The sequence below is a fragment of the Dendrobates tinctorius genome, unplaced genomic scaffold (assembly GCF_039654945.1).
Source record: "Dendrobates tinctorius isolate UK_male_01 unplaced genomic scaffold, ASM3965494v1 ptg000011l, whole genome shotgun sequence".
Classification (NCBI taxonomy): Eukaryota; Metazoa; Chordata; class Amphibia; order Anura; family Dendrobatidae; genus Dendrobates; species Dendrobates tinctorius.
The window spans coordinates 123,728,840-123,745,622 of NW_027361679.1; the positions used below are offsets into that span (position 1 = coordinate 123,728,840).

General features: G+C 43.7%; 1 protein-coding gene across 1 annotated transcript in view; it reads right to left on the reverse strand.

The window, feature by feature from the left end:
* Positions 1 to 16,783, reverse strand: part of APC2 (APC regulator of WNT signaling pathway 2) — a 128,500-nt gene that overhangs the window by 84,821 nt on the left and 26,896 nt on the right. The window contains exon 3 of the mRNA XM_073547199.1: positions 8,577 to 8,735. Within this exon, the coding sequence (XP_073403300.1) occupies positions 8,577 to 8,735 (159 nt within the window). The remainder of the gene's footprint in view (positions 1 to 8,576; positions 8,736 to 16,783) is intronic.

Sequence of the window (16,783 nt, forward strand, 5' to 3'; positions counted from 1 at the left end):
TGATACAACATACAGGGCACATCTTAGAACCCTCCAACACCACTTTCTTTCCTCTTCCTGATTGATCAGTTTTTGACCAACTCACCCAGAATTCAACTGAATCTTGTAACTACCCCATACCCTTTCTCAATAAACCTCCTCCCTTAACACTGATGATGATGGTACCAGCTCACCAAATCTCATAGCCCCAAAAAAGGCCTGAGAAAAAGCCAGCTCAAATAGTGCCATATTGAGAGGCAAGCTGCACACCTGAACTAACCTGTCCCTCAATTCCTGATGCAACACAAACAAAACAGGCCTACGGAAATCTACTTTCAAGTGCTTTTTCCAAAAACCTTTTAACGCTTGGTTGGCCCACCAAAAGATTCTTAGTAAAATTCCTAACTCCTCAAAACTTACAGCCAAAGGCTATTCCAGCCAACCATCTATTAAGTTGTGCAACTGACTGACCTCCCTCCACCACATGACCTAACCAAAACAGAAAATCCCCTACTTGATCCTTTCCTGACATGAAATTGCTTAGCTGCCTAGTCCACCCACTTTCTCCAAGTTACCTCATACGTCGCCCACGTATTATCTGCCAAGGAAGCTCTTATTATTTGCCCTGATGCTCCACTGGCCATTTGCAACTCATAGACTTAGAACCCGGTGCCAAGGTTCGTAAATGATCTCACTTCAAACTAGAAAGAGAATCAGCAATAGAATTCTCTACACTTGGCATGTGCACGGCTACACCACATAAGCCCTGCAAGACAAAATATTGCAACAATCGAATCACAGCAGGTGACGATGCAGATAAATTATTTATCGCCATCACTACTGACAGATTGTCACAATAGAACCTGATCTTCTTATTAAGGAAAAATTATCCCCAAACCTATAATGCCATGATAATAGGAACAAATTCCAATAAAGTAAGGTTCCTTGTGAACCCAGCTTCCACCCAACATTTTGCCCTTCAAAATAAGCACCAAAAACTGTACTACTTGCTGCGTCAGTAAACAACTTGCAATTGAAATTCTCGACCAACTCAGTAATCATTAGTGACCGACCGTTAAACTTTTCTAGGAACCCTTCCCACACTAACCAATTATGCCAGAGATTCTTTGTTAGGCAAATTAAATTATGAGGTGTGGTAACCATGGCCGTGGCAACTGCCAAACCCCAGAAAAAATCCCTACCCATCGGCAAAATCAGGCAGGCAAAATTAAGTTTCCCCAGCAGTGATTGAAACTCCTTCAATCCAACTTTTTTTTAGCTCAATTGTCCTATGAACCTCCACCTGCAGTGCCACAATTTTCTCTTCAGGCAACCTGCACTAAGTTCGAACCGTGTCTATAGTGATTCCAAGAAAATTAAGAGAAGCCGTGGGACCTTCTGTCTTCCGCTGAGCTAAAGGAAGCCCAAAGCGCCGAGCCACCCATTCTGTCGACCTAAACAACAACTGGCAAACCAGTGTACCTGGTGGACTGATACATAAAAAATAATTTTAGTAATGAATAACTGATGAAACCCTTGCCATAACTTAACAAATGTAAACTATCAGGATGCACAGGTAGTAAGCGAAAAGCGGATTCTATATCCATTTTTGCTAATAATGCACTGCTTCCATAACTCCTAACCCATTAGGCTGCCTCATCAAACAAGGTATAGACCACAGAGCAAAGCTCCGGATCAATACCATTGTTCACTGAAAAACCTTTTGGGAAAGATAAATGCTGAATAAGCTGAAATGTATTCGTCTCCTTCTTAGACACTACTGCCAACAGAGAGACTATCAAATTGGACAATGGAGAGTGCTGATAAGCAGACTTCAAATTATTAAGCTTAAACCAAACGTCATGAGCCGGTGCGGGAATCCTAAATCGGAACTGAAAACCATTTTGCAACAACAAAGCCATATCTCGATTTGGATATCTATTTAGATAAGGGGCCAACCTGTGCAGGTTCACCGGAGCATACCTCTTTTCCAACATCCCCACCAAGGCTTACCCATTCCTTTTCTAAAGCAACGAGCTGTGAAGTCTCAGTACATGAGGAGCACTGGTGTTTAAATTTACAATTAGCCCCAAACTCACATTGCTGGCAGCTTAATGAGGGCCAAAGTCCGAGTTTTGATCCAACATTCCCAGCCTGTGCTGAGACCTCTGATGTTCCAAATTATCTGGAAGAACTGGCTTCCCCATGAAAGGACTGACCAAAATGCCACAGAGCCATCACCTTCATCCACAAGCCTATATCCTTTATATCCCAGAGTAAACTGAGCCATGAAAGGACTGACCAAAACACCATGGAGCTGTCACCTTCAACAACAAGCCTATATCCTTTCTATCCCAGCGTATACTGAGCCATGAAAGGACTGACCAAAACACCATGGAGCTGTCACCTTCAACAACAAGCCTATATCCTTTAGGTCCCAGTGTATACTAGGCCACACCGCTTTTCTTTGTCTAAACTGTTAATCGTTCCTCAACCACATCTGACCCCCATAAGTGCAATGCACTTCCCCTATCGCATCTAAATAACAAAAAAAAGGCCAGAACAATTCTCTGGAGATTTTTCCCTGATTATACTGGCAAGTATAATAAAATCCTGTCACAAAAGTCTGTGGAATTAACCGCCATCTATGCTTTTCTTCCACTTCTTTTTTTATTCTTTCTTATATCAGTGTGGGGTGCACGCATCCCCTCAGCAAAGCATCCCACCAGCTAGGCATCTAGAAAAAGCAGTTAATCCATGACAAAGAATAAACATCCATCTTCTCTCTTTATACAGGTACAATTCCACACCTCTGCTTGCTGTCTCATCTGCTGACTATCACCCTGCAATTTATTTTAATGAACTTTGCTTACTGAATATTTGTTATAATTCATCTGTTGCATTGTACTGAGTACTCACAGATGTATATCCATGGTTGGAGAGTCACTGTAGATATTATCTTGGGAAAGGTGTTATAGCTTAGAGATGGAGCACTAGTGTATTTGATCATCTATCCACACCAGGATGTGTAGAGTAGCTGCTTCTAATCTATTCCAAACCAGCTCCCACAATCCCTCTCTGCTGACCCTGTAGTGTGGTCTATAAATTTAGAAGTATTCTAAGGGGTGCACGCAGTATGGGGTGCACGCATCCCCTCAGCAAAGCATCCCACCAGCTAAGCATCTAGAAAAAGCAGTTAATCCATGGCAGTTGGTCAGGGCAGAAGACAGGCAACCCACACTTTGCTCCCCCTTTAAGCATGTGCTTTATTTCTATACTCCTGTGTCCCCTTGCCCCATCCCCCCTCCTTCACGACTCATACACATCAGCCCCTCTATAGTTCCCTCTCCCATGTACAGTCCCCATGCACTTCTCACCTTACTGAAAAACCTCAGACCATCTTGCCCAACCACATCGCACAAAAAAACTTCTTACAATTCCAACAACTACTTGCTCTTTATCTTCCTACTTGTACTGATCTTGGGGGACATCTCCCCCAACCCCAGTCCACCATCTCCCAACCTCAACCCCTATCCTTCCTCACATCAAAACCTTACTAACCTTATTAATATGAATTGCACTAACTCATCTCCTTCTTTTAATTGTGCCCTCTGGAATCCACGGTCTGTATGTAACAACTTCCTTTCCTGCATAACTACTTTCTGAACAGTTCTCTTAATCTGTTGGCCCTCACTGAAACCTGGATTCAGGATTCTGACACTGTCTCCCCTGCTGCCATTTCCCATGGTGGCTTATAATTCTCCCATTCCCTGAGACCCACAAACAGACTAGGTGGTGGAGTCGGCATACATCTGTCCCCATAATGCACTTTCTGTCATGATCCATGCTGGATCAGGACTGATAAAAAGCACAGGTAACCTTTTTTTCTTAAGCTGTGCTTAAGTGTGGTTTTTGCCCCCCGGTGGCCATTGGGATTATTGCACTGTGGTGTCGTTTGTTCTAAGTTTGCCCCCGGTGCTGGTGAGCATCATTGCACTCTAGTTTCTTTAGTTAAGTGCACATGGTTATAATGCAGGTGTGATTGCTGGCTCTGCTATAAAAGAGTCACAGGGGTTGCAATCAGCGTTGGTGATAGTGTTCATTTCAACCATCCTTGGTGGAGGAAGGAGCGGGAGAGCATTCCTTGCAGCACTGTCTTAGCCCTGGTGTGGAAGGAGTCATAAAGGGGATTTCCTTGTAGCTCTGACAGAGCTTGGTGGCAGCGATTCAGGAGGGGTGCTGCATTCTGGTGGTGGACTTGCCAGGAGCAAGTGCAACAGATTAAAGCTAAGTGGTGTTTCCCTGTTTGTGTTTTTCCTTAGTGTGTATTAGTACAGCGGTGGGGCCAGTGCCTGCGCCACCCAGCTCCCTGGCAAGGGATAGGTGTAGGGTGTGCTAGGGCGACAGGTTCCTGATCAGCGCCCGGTGCGGATCCGGCATAGGGAACGTTAGGAGTGCTAGGGACACTGACTCAAGGGAGTGCAGGAGGTCTCCACGTCCCCTCTCTCTATCGCAGGGCCCACCGTTGTAACTGTTTCCCCTTTCCCTGTATCTTGTTGTTTTAGTTACCGGCCTGTGGGCCGTGTCACACAGGACAGTATCACGTGCCGCGTCTTGTTGTTTTAATTACCGGACTGCGGGTCGCGTCACACAGGATGGGTCAACATGACACTTTCCAGGTCATCCCTGCAGTTCCATCACTCTCATTCCCTTCTTTTGAGGTCCACACCATCAAGCTCTTCCGTCCCCTCTCCCTCAGAGTAGTAGTCATATATCGGCCCCGTGGCTCACCCACCTAATTCCTTGACCATTTCTCGGCCTGGCTGCCGCTCTTCATGTCCTCAGAACTACAAACCCTTATCCTGGGAGACTTCAACATCCCCATTAACAGCCCGACTTCCACATTTGCATCCCAGCTCTATCATTAACCAATTCTCTAGGCCTCTCACAGCTCTCAACCTCTGAGATACACAAAGACGGTACCTCTCTTGACTTGGTCTTTGTCCGGCTCTGTTCAATCTGCTACCTAGATAACTCACCACTTCCCCTCTCTGACCACAGCATTCTCTCCTTCATGCTCACAAATCCTCGCCCACCCCAGCACACTCCTACCTACCACACATTCAGAAATCTACATGCCATTAACCCTCATACACTTTCAGACTTCATACACTCATCACTGTCCCCAATCTCCTCTTTTTCCTGTCCTGATCTGGCTGTACACCACTACAATGACACTCTCAGAAGCACCGCCAAGCACAGAGTAAAACAGCCCTGCCTCATATCACAAACTCTATTTCTCCAGCGATGCTTTAGGAGTGCTGAACGCTTATGGAGTAAACCTCACACACCAGAAGACTTCATCCACTTCAAATTTGTGTTAAGAACCTATAACTCTGCCCTTCACCTCACCAATCAGACCTACTACACCATACTTATCTCCTCACTATCCAACAACCCCAAGAAACTTTTTGACACCTTTCACTCCCTCTTCAGGCCAAAAGCACAACCCCATCACAGACATTTGTGCTGATAAACTGGCCTCCCACTTTATAGAGAAAATAGATAATATTCATCAGGAAATCCTCTCCCAGCCACCAGGTGCTGGGACTGCCATCCCTCCCTGCATTTCCCCTGGCTCACTCTTCACATTTGATCCCATCACAGAAGAAGAAGTCTCCGTGCTCCTCTCTTCTTCTCGTCTGACTACATGCACTACTGACCCCATTCCCTCACATCTCCAGTCTCTCTCTCTCCAGTCATCACTAGTCACCTAACTACAATCTTTAATCTCTCCATTCTCCTTGGGCATTTTCCGATCCTTCTTCAAACACTCTATCATTACTCCATTATTTTAGAAACCCACTCTCGAACCATCCTGCACAAATAACTACAGACCAGTCTCCAATCTCCCCTTCATCTCTAAAATCTTGAAGCGCCTTGTCTACTCCCGGCTTACCCGTTAACGCTCCACTCATTCACTCCTAGACCCTTCACAGTCCTGCTTCCACCCCCTACATTCGACAGAAACTGCACTCATCAAAGTGACCAATGACCTTCTGACAGAAAAATGTAACGGTGACCACTCTCATTCTTCTCGACCTTTCCGCAGCTTTCAACACTGTTGACCACCATCTCCTACTCTCTCGGCTCCAGTCAATAGGCATTAAGGACACTGCCCTCTCCTGTTTCTCTTCCTATTTTTCTGAACGCTCCTTCAGTGTTTTATTCACTGGCTCCTCTTCATCTCCTCTTCCTCTCATTGTTGGGGTACCTCAGGGCTCAGTCCTTGGCCCCCTTCTCTTCTCTCTCTAGATGGCCCCAATTAGACAGACCATCAGCAGATTTGGCTTTCAGTACCATCTTTATGCTTTATGCTGAAAAAACACAACTATACATGTCATCCCGACCTTACCCCCGCTGTACTACAGAACACCAATGACTGTCTGTCCGCAGTCTCCAAAATCATGACCGCTCTCTGAAACTTAACCTCTCCAAAACTGAACTTCGCTCCCGCCATCTACTAACCTCCCTAAATCTGACATTTCCCTCTCCGTGGGTGGCACCATAATATCACCCCGGCAGCAGGTGCGTTGTCTGGGTGTTATATTTGACACCAATCTCTCCTTCATCTCCCATATACAATCTTACACCTAAAGAACATCTCTAGAATCCACCCTTTTCTCACCATGGAAACAGCAAAAACCCTCACTGTCGCCTTGATCCACTCCCGCCTGAAGTACTGCAATGCTCTATCAATTGGCCTTTCCCTTACTCGACTTTCCCCTCTCCAGTCCATCCTTAATGCAGCAGCCAGGGTCATCCATCTGGCTAATCGGTATTCAGACATGTCCGCTCTTCACCAGTCATTACACTGGTTGCCCAATTCATTACTGGATCCAATTCAAAGTACTTGTTCTCACCCACAAAGCTCTCCACAGTGCGGCACCCCCTTACATCTCCTCCCTCATTTCTGTCTTTCGGCCTAGCTGATAACTGCGTTCTGCAAACGACTTTCGACTAACCTCTGCACATATCGGTACCTCCCACTCCTGATTCCAAAACTTCTCCCGCGCTGCGCCAATCCTCTGGAATGCTCTACCCCAAGAAATTAGGACTATTCACAACTTGCATAGTTTTAGGCGCTCCCTAAAAACACATTTGTTCAGAGCGGCCTATCATGTTCCTTAATCAAAGTAATTTTATGTGTAAGTGTGTGTGTGTAGCCCATTCACTATCTCTATCTATCCCCCACTCCCTCAAGATGGCTGGACCATCATTGTAAATGCACACTTGTACTTTGCATCTCTTCCACCTCATTGTAGATTGTAAGCTCTCACAAGCAGGGTTGTCTTATTTTGCTTTAATTAGTGTATTGCCAACATTGTTACTTATGACTGTTGTGTTTGAAACTGGTACCCTGTAAAGCACTGCGGAATATGTTGGCGCTATATAAAAAAAGATTTTTATTATTATTATAATTAAAGTCTGGACACCTGGTCCCATGTTGAATTGCAGGCCTAGGCTCCATCTTTCCTGGCCTCAGCTGCCCAAAAGGATTCCTCCACAGCCTGGAAGTGCGGCCTGAGACAGGTCGTGGGAGGTCCCGGCAAGAAGGGTCCCTGGTGGAGTTCCTATGAGCCATATCAGGGAAAAGGCTCTTCTGCAGTCTGGCCCTGCATGTTCACCAAACCGTGCTGGAGTTGTTTGTCTCAAAGCTGCGCACCGCCCCGCCAAGGATCTCCTGGACATGGAAATCAGCCTATCCCCATCTATGCCACAGGCAGCATTTCAAAACTGCTCCAGTAACTGGTCCACCACTGATATCACTGGCCGTGTCACCTAAGGAGGGCAGGTAAGGATGGGGACACGTTTTCCTGTTGTACCTTCATAAGGATGAATGCTCCACAGCCCCTTCCACCCTATTTATATGTATCTGCTCATTTGAAAATTACCATCCCTTCCATACCTCCTCCTTAAACTTTTGACTCCACTACCCCAGCTACATACAGAGCATTTAACCCCTTGTTGACCCAACAAAGCCATACGCCACTCTGCCCATGTGTCACTCTGCCCATAGCTTTACTGGGGCTCCATTTTTCCTTTCTAATATCATCCCATGCTATGAGCAAATACTGGACATAATTAATACAGATTTATATGAAAGTTTCATGAAACACTCTCGTCATTCCGTTAAACCTGAAATTATCTTAAAGTGTATCTTATTTGTTTCTATCTTCTTGGACCTCATTGACATGTCAGAAGATATTTAATTATTTGACGTGGGACAACCACCAAACATTAGCGCAAACAGTGAAACCCTGCTTTGTCCCTTCAGCTTTTACCTCACAATATTCTTTATGGCCAAGTTATGTTAACAGCAGTTTTATTCACATTAGTGAAACTGAATCACAGGGCTGAAGTAGATTAATTTGCTGTGGACATGGCTTGGCAATACAGAAAACGTTGAGTGGAAAAGCCATGGTACTTGTCTTCATTTTAATGACCAGTGAAGTACAAGCTCATCGAGCTCCATTAATGTCATCTAATGACACACCACACCAGAGGACTGGGGAGACATATTCTTCCACTCTCACCTTCATGTCAGATGTGTCATGTTCCAGGCGGCTTAGTTGGCTGCTGTTATCCTGAAGCTCTCTCCTCAGGTGGGAATTCTCCTTCTTCAGGTCCTCTACCTGACGGACTAGCTGATCATATGAGGCTGGAGAGCCAGTTAGTCCAATTCTTGCACACACCTACACAAATCATAAAAAAACACAAAAGTTTTTATATGTTGACTGCGAAAGGCCAATACTAGGAGTATATACAAAAAGATCATTCTCTTCTTCTGTATCTACTCCTGGCAGACCACCCTCCTTATTGTTCACCTGTTGCCTGCCTCTGGTGTCTGACTAACAGATCAGGGGAGGCAGATCACGTACACTAGTGTGACCAGACACAACAGTCAGGCGGACAGGAAATAGGTAATGAGAGCAGGAGAGCAGCAAGAGCAATGTCCCTCCCCGGAGCACTTGCAGCTTATCTGCATATGATTTTAATACTGGATTTCTCAGAAACTCCACAACAGATTTCTACACTCAAGGTATGGATTTAATCAGCATGAAAGCACCTGTACATACATGCCATTAGATTGAGGTATAAAATCCTCATGATAGGTTCCCTTTAAATCACTGTATTGCAGATATCAGGCTCATTATAGCCTATAAACATACACCCCAAATGTTATGTGAACATAATTTATTAAATATTTTAAGAAATATAGTTTTCGTCTAGAGAGAGTCTGAATGGCTGTGTAGACCAGTTTGCTGCAAAGACAAATCCTCACAATGTTTGGCAATGAATGTGTAAAGCACTGCGGATCTCTGCCAGCTGACAAAATGATCCGTTCTGTAGCGTTACAGCTGTAATGTCACCGTCTGTGGATACAGAACTCAAATCGACCCTATTTGTGTAAATTGTGGATCAAGTCCACCAATCACAGCACCCGGCTACAGAGAAAATATCATGGCAACAACCAATCCCTGATGTGATCCATGGCAGGAGATGAGCTGCGCAGCAGCATTTTATGTTTTGATTCCTAGTGAGACACTATGAGACATATCATGGCCACTTCTTGTGAAGGAATGTAAGATTTTTGAGGCTTTTAAATTGCGTGTTATATCTAGTTATATATAATGAACAATATAGTCATTTCTAAAACTAAACTAAAAGAAAGTAGCAATGAGATAGAAAAAATACACTGGGAATTAGTGTTGAGTTGACTTCAACTACAACCAAATACACATAAAGGAACAACAATCAATTTTTATCAATCCAATCATAACTCAATACACCCAGGATTGTAGACTGCAGAAACAAATTATGAAAAACACTGGTCTTTTTACAGGCAGCTCCTTTTGGAGTACAGGAAAGGTAGAGAAATATTGGGGGGGAGGAAATTTATCCATCAGATGTCAAAAGGGGAGAGTATGTAGATATTTTGCACTAAATGTCCTAAAGCTGGCAGGTCTAAACAGCAAAATAGAACTATTTGCATTTGGTAATTAAAGAAAGAACACATTATCACAAAATTTTCAACCAATAAACACTGAACTTTCATCACTTGGGCCCGGAATCTACTGACTATCCTTAGCTTTTTTTTACCTTCACATACAGTGTATTTTACTATATATGGCAGTTTTTTGTGTCCCCTTGTAAGTTTTTCTTTGTTATTCTATTATTTTAATAAAATTAGATTTATTTGATATATCGTTTCACTGATATTTCGTAGTTTTATTTGTATACAATGCAGTACCCTTCAATGTTGCATGTTACCTTGAGGGCTCTGTTCTTTGTATCTCTACCTAGTAGCTGTAAAGATAAGTGAGGAGAGGAGGGCGTGTTCTTTTCCCCCTGTGTGTTTCTGTCTGCTTATGATTGGTCAATCTAATGTAAGGGAAGCAGTACATAAACCAGAGACAAATCTCTGGTAACACCCACTTGAACTATAACATAAACTATAGCTCCAACAAAGTGTTAATCCGCACAGCGGGGAAGCCCATTCATTGCACAAGTAATTGCGTGAGCTGGTACTGCAAACATGCATACCGCGGGAAGTGCTCCATGAACCGAGGTGCCACTCCAAAGGAATTAGCCACAATGGATACAAAAAGAAAAAAACGGATGGCACTCACCGGTTAAAAACTTCTTAATTCCACTACTTTAAAACATATGCATAGGGAGGATGGGAGCAGGAGTGGAAAGGACGACAGCCGTTTCGCGCTGCAGTAGCACTTCTACTGGTGACCAGTAGAAGCGCTACTGCAGCGCGAAACGGCTGTCATCCTTTCCACTCCTGCTCCCATCCTCCCTATGCCAATGATTTAAAGTATTGGAATAAAGAAGTTTTTAACCGGTGAGTGCCATCCGTTTTTTTCTTTTTGTATCCATATAACATAAACTATAATCTAAATGTTACAAGCTAATATCTCTTCAAAGGAGAGGAGAAATTAAAAAATAAAAACTATGGTTTACTCAGCCATGCAGCAATTATTCCATATGTCCAGTTTAACATGCTCAAACTGGTAAAAGGTTCTCATTAAATGGTGGTCTGAAATAAATCTTGATTTTCATCCTAAATACCTACCTATTTAGTGCCATAATCTAAACTATTTTCCAATATACTTGAATTAAGAATTCCCTATCCTTCCCAGCTAGATAATCAAATGATTTTCTATTTCATTTTTACAACTTCCTTTTTGATGAAGCTCTGTTTGAGAATTTCAGTGCATGCAGGGACACTCAAACGAAGTGTCACTGCCGCAGCCCCTGACCCCTCCCTTAAAATGAAGCATCATCAGTGATGCTGGTCTAGACCCTGTGCAGTATGCACAGTGACAATGCTCTCTCTTGCCAGCTTAGATGAATACCAACGAGCCAGAAACAGAGCGCACTGTTAGCTGTGTTGTAAGACATTGTGTTGTAAGACATATACCAGCTTGAGAAGACCAGCACTGCCCCTGCACTTTGTCACTTGTGGAGGCAGCGATAGTCTCAGAGCGCTGAGTAATCTTACAACACAGACTAAGGCTGGGTTCACACTTGCGTTTGGCTGGTCTGTGTATGACTGCATACTTCCTCCCTTAAGCTCCACCTACGCTCCACCTACTTCCGCATGCGTCCTGTGTCGTCCTGCGTACCTATCTTTAACTTTGGGTACGCAGGGACATACGTTGTATGTGGACGCGTCAGTATACGGTGTTTTAACGTGCACGCCGACCGCACGGAAACTCAACCCCATTGGGGTTCACAATATAATATAAATTCCCTATCAGTATGTAATGTGGGAGGAAATTGGAGTACCGGAGGAAACCCACACAAACACGGTGTCACGATACAGCTGTCGGGTGACCCGGGACCAGGGGCTCCCTCTCTGTCCCTAACACTAGGGGGCGCCATAGCTTGCCCTATTCCCCGGGATACTTCTGAAGGTGAAGATGCTGGGGCCTCCTCCCTTGCCTTATCTCCTGAGTCAGCCCTCCGTCTGTTCTCTTTACCCACCCATGGAAGAGGGGCGCTACTGTGCACAAACCTGACTAAGAAGAGAGAGCACAAACAAGGGTTAACAGAAAACTCCAGGCATACAAAATATTCACTCACATATAACAGAGGAATGCACCAGGGTGTGGAGGAAGGGGAATAAACCAAAATAGAGAAGAATAGGGAATTACCACACATACAAACCAAGCAACAGTCACAGATAACTCCTCCAACACTCCTCATATGAACACCTTTCCCTCCGGAAGCCATGCAACAAATGCTATCTCTGACAAGGATTTGCAACAGAGCCCAGATTATAAAGCTCAGCTGCAAGAACAGAGATTTCCAACATGGCCGATTAACCTCTGTTCTGCCAGAAGGAATAAACACCATTAAAATGAAGGAGAAGTGCTTCTACTTTAGTGATAGAATAGGAGCAATCAGACGCTGCGGTCTTCTGGCTCCACACTTTTGTGGTAACCCCGTGACACATGGGGAGAACATACGAACTTATGGGGAATCCTTTATCTTGAGGATGGTGAGAGATCAGCCTAAAACTACATGGGGGAACTTGTTAATGATCTCAAGGCAGCTGGGACCACAGTCATCAAGAAAAACATAGGCAAAAAATTACGCCGTAAAGGTTTAAAATCCTGCAGTGCTGGCAAGGTCCCCCCACTCAAGAAGGCACCAGAGCAGGCCCATCTGAAGTTTGCCAATGAACACCTGGATCATTCTGTGAATTATGGGGAGAAGGTCCTGTGGACAGATGAGAAAAAAATTGAGATCTTGGTCACTAACTCAACTCGCCGTGTTTGGAGGAAGAGAAATGCTGCCTATGATCCAAGGAACACCGTCCCCACTGGCAAGCATGGAGGTTTAAATATTATGCTTTGGGGGTGTTTCTCTGCTAAGGGCACATGACTACTTCACTACTACTTCAAATGGTAGAATGGATGGAGCCATGTACAGTAAAATCCTGAGTGACAACCTCCTTCCCTCCGCCAGGACATTAAAAATGGGTCGTGGCTGGGTAATCCAGCAAGACAATGACCCAAAACATTCAGCCAAGGCAACAAAGGAGTGGCTCAAAAATAAGCCCATTAAGGTCATGGAGTGGCCTAGCCAGTCTCCAGACCTTAATCCCATAGAACACTTATGGAGGGCATTGAAGCTCAAAGTTGCCAAGTGACAGCTTCAAAATCTTAATGATTTAGAGATGATCTGCAAAGAGGAGTGGACCAAAATTCCTTCTGACGTGCGCAAACCTCATCAACTACAAAAAAGTCTGACTGCTGTGCTTGCCAACAAGGGTTTTGCCACCAAGTATTAAGTCTTGTTTGCCAGAGGGATCAAATAGTTATTTCTAATGGCAAAATGCAAATAAATTTATATAATTTATACAATGTGATTTTCTGGATTATATTTTTGATATTCTATTGCTCAATGTTAAAATTAACCTACCCTTAAAATTATAGACTGTTCATGTATTTGTCAGTGGGAAAACTTACAAAATCAGCAAGGATCAAATACCGTATATACTTGAGTATAAGCTGAGATTTTCAGCCCATTTTTAAGGCTTAAAGTGCCCCTCTCGGCTTATACTCGAGTCATATACCAGGGGGTTGGTGGGGGAGGGGGAGTGCGCGTGTCAGATCATACTCACCCCCTCCTGGCACAGTCTCTGCAGCCCCTGCTTCTCCCATGGTCTCGGTGCCTGTGTTCAGCGGTCACGTGGTACCGCTCATTAAAGTCATGAATATGCGCATTTTCATGACTTTAAGGAGCGGTACCAAGTGACCGCTGAACACTGGAAGAGCTGTGGTGTCAGAGACCATGGGAGAAGCAGGGGCTGCAGAGACGTGCCAGGAGGTGGTGAGTATGATGGGGAGGACGGGGGGAGCCATGCTATAGTCACCTGTCCCCGTTCCACCACCACGCGCCGCTCTGTCCTCCGTGTTCTCTGGCTGTGACATTCAGGTCAGAGGGCGCAATGACGTAGTTAGTGCCCACCCTCTGCCTGAACAGTCACTGACAGATGATCCGGAAGACAGAATGGTGCTCGGCGGTGGAACAAGGACAGGTGAATATCACAGGTGTCGGGGCTCTGAGCCAGTGGGGACACAGGCACCTGGCCCCCATAGCACACTGGTGTCCGCTCCAGCTCCGGACACCGGCACCTGGCCCCCAGCGACGAGAGGTGAGTATGTCATTTTTTTTATTCGCAGCAGCAGCATATGGGGCCTATTCTATGGAGCATCTTATGGGGCCATAACCTTTATGGAGCATCTTAAGGGGCCATAACCTTCATGAAGCAACTTATGGGGCCATAACCTTTATGGAGCAGCATATGGAGCATATTGTATGGAGCATCTTATGGGGCCATAACCTTCATGGAGTCGCATATGGGGCTTATTCTATGGAGCATCTTATGGGGTCATAACTTTTATGGAGCAGCATATGGGGCATATTATTCTATGGAGCATCTTATGGGGCCATAACCTTTATTCTATGGAGCATCTTATAGAGCCATTATTAACCTTTGTGCAGCATTACATGGGGCATAGTTTGCATGGAGTATCTTATGGGATCATCATGAACTGCATGGAGCATTATATGGGGCTCCTGATTCAATATGGATTTTAAAAAACATTTAACCTACTGATGCCCCAATTAATTTTACTTTTATTGGTATCTATTTTTATTTTTGAAATTTACCAGTAACTGCTGCATTTTTCAACCCTAGGCTTATACTCGAGTAAATAAGTTTTCCCAGTTTTTTGTGTCAAAATTAGGGGCTTCGGCTTATACTCGGGTCGGCTTATACTCGAGTATATACAGTACTTATTTCTCCCACTGTATATATTGTGGTATTGAGCATCATTGAATACTACTACTATCCTTAACTTTTTTTACCTTTACATATGTTACTATAAATGGCCATTTTTTGTGTCCCCTTTTAGGTTTTTCCTTGTCATTATATTATGTTAAGATTAGATTTATTTGAGAAATCGTTTCTCTGATTTTTTGTAGTTTTATGTGTAGAAACACAGCAGAGCTCTGTTAAGTGTCAATACAAACAATTGCATATCTCATCTCACTGTGCTGTTAGTGTGGGGGGAAAGCTGATAGCACTGTGAGATGAGGTCTGGAAATGTAAGTAATGATACATAATTTTTCAGCATCTGTGTAGCTACAGTTGAAAGCTGAGTTATGTATCATTACAAACCATTCCAGATTTCACCTCACAGTGTTGTCAGCTCACTGTTCCCTCACACAGACTGCTGGGAGATGGATACATAACTCAGCCCTGTTGTATCTCTGCACAGTGGCCGCAGAGATCAGTGAAGAGGAGAGGATATGTTCTTTTCTCCAATGTGTGCTGCTTGTTTACGATTGGTCATGGCATAAATTATAACCTAAACTTTATAAGTTAATATCTCCGTAACAAAGAGGAGAAATTAAAAAGATAAAGATCATGTTTTACTAGGCTCTGCAGCCATTATCTTATGAGGCCAGTTTTACATGCTCAAACTAGTGAAAGTTCCTCTTTAAGGTGGCTATGCAATATGTTATGGCTGTTCCTCTTTGTCCAGTGAGGGGCTTAGCTGTAATACATCAATGGTAGCTGTGTAATTAAATAAGATGAGAAATTTGCTTTAGCACCTTGTATAGTTTAAAAATTAAACTGCAGAGATTTAAGAAGCATCAGAAATCAGCAATATGTTCAGATATACGGGACAAGACAGATTATAAATATGACATGTAAATGGCCAGATTCATGGGCCTAGGGGTTGCTGAACTGCTCTCTGGTCTGCAAAGTTGGCCACTGATAACTGGTAACATCTACAGTATTTTGTATGCCCAATGGTATTAGTAACCTTTTTTCTTCAGAAATATAAGAAATAATGAGAACAAATCCCTATCTAATGAAGAAGGGTTGGGATCAATTCCCATCAATAATAACAAACACAATTTTATTTATATAAAACCAAAATATTTCACATCACTTTGAGATGATACTTATGTGGACGTCTTTAGTCTGAAAAGCTCTCCTTCTGGCATTGTAGAAAAGCACAGGAACGCGGGATGTAGTGACGGAAGGGAGGCAGAGCAAGGGTTGACAGGTTTATTTACAGGGGAATACTCCACGCAGGGAGGTAAAGAGTTAACCCTCTGTCAGGAACAATGGATCTGACAGGCGCAGCTCTTCTACTTTCATTTCTCCCTTCTCACCAGATTTTCAGGAAACTCCCTCCCCCTAGATAGTCTCCTGGCTCTAGCTGCTGTGTGAAACCTGATACCACAGTTGGTCTGCAGAGCTTCAGGAAGGAAGATATAGCTGTGCTGGCTTCTCAGGCTCATTGGTCCCGAACACATCACACCTTATAAGGTTGGTATGTAATGTTTTTAGTCATTACTATTGTTTATTTAGCTTGTTTTATGAATGGATAGAGAAAGGTTTGTGGATATTTCATATAAATAAGGCAGATTTTCTTACAAATGAAAGTGTGCTTCTCAGGAGTTTTGAAATTTGTGTATATCAAAGTTATTACTTTTATGTTGAGTAAATGGGATAATGTGTAGTCTCTTTTATGCATCCCTATGAAGGTCTCTGATCACTTTTAGATCACTGAAATTGAGAAAATTAGATAATCTAGGCATTTTTCTAGCCTGCGCTTGACAGGCACATTGTTCCATAACGAGTTAGTGCGAATATTGTTCCTGACGGAGTATGAATGACAAAGTGAAGTACAACAGTACA